The sequence below is a fragment of the Eimeria maxima genome, genomic scaffold (assembly GCF_000499605.1).
Source record: "Eimeria maxima Weybridge genomic scaffold, Emw_scaff2527, whole genome shotgun sequence".
Classification (NCBI taxonomy): domain Eukaryota; phylum Apicomplexa; class Conoidasida; order Eucoccidiorida; family Eimeriidae; genus Eimeria; species Eimeria maxima.
This window is the reverse complement of record NW_013565378.1, coordinates 1-3,089: the sequence shown is the minus strand read 5'-3', so window position 1 is coordinate 3,089 and position 3,089 is coordinate 1. Positions and strand designations below refer to the sequence as shown.

At 50.2% G+C, this 3,089-nt stretch overlaps 1 protein-coding gene across 1 annotated transcript; it reads right to left on the bottom strand.

Annotated features, from left to right (window-relative positions):
- Window positions 1–218: 218 nt before the first annotated feature.
- EMWEY_00058800 (hypothetical protein, conserved) lies at window positions 219–1,439 on the bottom strand (the record flags this gene model as incomplete). The annotated part of the gene is made up of 1 exon (XM_013480929.1): window positions 219–1,439. A coding segment is annotated over one exon (1,221 nt), but the record flags the coding sequence as incomplete, so codon positions are not given.
- Window positions 1,440–3,089: the final 1,650 nt, after the last annotated feature.

Below are 3,089 nucleotides of genomic sequence, written 5' to 3'. Positions count from 1 at the left end.
ACGGGAGCGACAGCAGATCTCCAAGACGCACCGGTAGCCCCAGGGCCATCAGAAACTCCTCCACTCTCAGCTACATCCAGACTTCCTGCGGTATCAGGCATCCTCAAAGTGGCTGATGTTCCTGGCATATGATGTGCAGACGCATCAACCCCTGTGCGATGCCCAGATTCCACAGAGGCTTCAGGAGAAATCAAGGCCATCGGCAGGCGTGGAGGTACCTTCACATGTCCAGGAGGGGCTGATTTCTCGATAGTAGCCTCTTGTCCCTGTAAAGTCGAGCGGACACCAGGTTGCATCGGTATTTGCCCACTACCCATCTGTTGCCTTAAGCCCAAAGGGGTATTAAGGAGCTCCTTCAGAAGCTCTTCATGGGGTTTTAGGGGAATTTCTGTTAGCCTTTGTATTATTATGGGGCCAACTACACCGAAGTGCGAGCCTTCTTTGTGTTTCTCGAGTAGCCAGTGGCTGATCTGGGCGTCCTGAAACACCTGGTTCCTCCGCAATTCGACCGTCCTGTGCAACGCATCCAGACACTCCTCTTCAGTGCCTTCCGGAAGTAAGCGTGCTCCTTCCTGGAAACAAAGCGCCAAAAGCTGCATGCCGCCCTTTATCTGTGTGAGTGCTATCTGCTGCAGCGTAAGCAGCTGGGAAAGTTTAGCTACAATATCCAGAGGTGACATGGCTGCACCCACGAAGTCCATTTCGGGCAACTCTCTCAAGATGACATGCATGCGGTCGATGTGGCGCATACTGGCGCGCGATGGTTTCCGAGGCCCAAATAGTTGACGAAAAGCAACGACATCATACTTGATGAGCTCCACTGCGTTAAACAGTGAATCCCGTTTATTCGGCGCAAGCAACGAGCATAGGGCGGACAGCTCAACTACGCAAAAACGCAGCAAATTTGTGAAGCACCTTAAACCATGACGACTTGGCATTGAAAGCGACGCCAGTCTGGTCTGTCGCATCGTTGTGGCTAACTGAGATGTGTAGAGTTTGGCCCCTTTAAGTACTCGTTTGGCGTCAAGAATGTCGCCTGTTGCACTAACAAGTGCTGATTTCCCCTGCCCCCCGGGGATAAGAAGAGTGTCACAGTCTTTATCCCCCTTCCCAACACCAGACAGTGACCGCAGGAGTCCTTTAGGCTTGCCTGAATCCTCCAAATGCCTGAAGCAACACAGTAGCAAGTAAGCTGTTGCAACAGCAGCCAGTGCTGCAAAGGTGAGAGATTGCTGGTGGGAAGGACCGTGGCCACGGCGGCGCTTCACCCTGAAGAGCAACGAAGAACCATTACGCTGATGAATGTAAGTTTCTGTGTTATCTCTCCCCCACGACGAAAGCTCCTCATTTAATTGTAACAGTGAGGCATCGCCCACTCGGCCGCTCGGCTTGCTGTGCATCCGTGGCGTGGTATCTCCAGCCTGTCCTGCGTTCTGCATTTGTGATCTTTAGCATTTCACACGAAGGGGAGCAGATGCATCACAAACTCCACCAAGAGACAGGCGATGCCGTGTGCGAAAACGCATGGGATACGCGAAGCACAACACAACTCGATTGGTCGGTGGGTGCCACTGAAGAAGTCGACTTGAAAAACTAACGCTTTATCTAGCGCGAAGAAGCCTTCTGCTTCCATACTTGGTGCATTAGGTTATGAACGAACGATAGGGGTACATTGCTGGGATGAGAAACAATCGACTTCTTCCCTCTCTCTGCATGACACTGGGGTGCCGTGTCCTGCCGCCCTAGCACGTTTCCACTTGGTAAATAAACCCAGATTCACACCAAAACACTGCTCAAATTTGAAAGCTCATCTCCAAAAAATACACCTGGATGCTATTCTATTAGAGTCTCTGCTCTCCGCACAGCTGAATAGGGCTGCTGCACGTGGGGCCAACAAAGTTCTTGCGGCAACCACTGGTCACCACACCCCTGGCCGACCAACGCAAATGTAATACGTCAGTTTGTAAAAGGAGATTTCCCACCAACAACACCCTGCAACTTTCACTCACCTACGAGAAAACAGCATATTAGGTGTTAAGCCGATTGTAGAAGTTAATTGCCCGTTGGCCCCTACTCAGTATTGGAAGTGCCATAGCGCAGCTTACTACCGCTGCTAGAGTAAAGAATATTGAGAGGCCTACGGTAGCTTGAAAAGATATATGCAAACTAACAAACCGCCACGAAACAATGGCCGAAGCCGCATTAGGATCAAAAGACACCGATTAACCTCCGTCCCAGTTAGCCAACATTGCGGCTGTCTGCCTTCCAATACACGAGGGTGTTCGTCATTCCTTAAATGTACTGCAGTTTTGTTTGTACTGTTTGTGCGCTTCTTTTTTTTTGTTGCCCGGCGTTGCCCCTGCCGTTCCTGTTCTTTCCTAATCCCCCGGCAGCTTCCCTCAACGAATCTACATGTATGTGCACATTTGTATCTCCATTTCGCGGAAGTCTCGTTTGTCTTTCTCTTATTCTTTTTGGGTCTACCACTGATACTGTCTCCTTTTTTGCACCATCGTCTTGCTTCGGCAGGAGTTTCAGCAGCGCGAGCCTCTGGGTGATCCTAGCTCCGCGAAGGGCTATAATTAGTAGCTACCACCATAGATGTGGTGTAGTTCGGTGGAAATGCGGGACTCAGGACTGTGAGAACACTAGCGTCCTATACACGCGTACAACACCTTCACTTCGCAGCAACTTAAACTATGGGTTCAGTGTTCACTGTGTTGTTCAAGGACATCGGAAAGCTGTAACCGGGCGCTCATCTGTAGAAAGGTGGAACAACGTGCGTTCGCATGCACCATTGCAAGAATACACAGCCAGTGTGCTCCTGAAAAGAGCATCCGTACACCTATTTCCCGTAGGAGCATACAAGAACCAGTTGCTTCAGGCAGGCAACGTACACAATTCAGCTCTGCGTTGACGATATATACTGGCCGAAAAATTAGCAGCTGTTAATAAACTTAGAGGGGACAGCTTTTGAAAGTTGCAATAGTATGATTAACTGTCCCTGCGTTCCTTGACCCTCGTACTGCAACCAATACATCAGAAAGAAACGCTCTGCATCCCATTCAAGGGGGTGCCCTTCAGTTCTC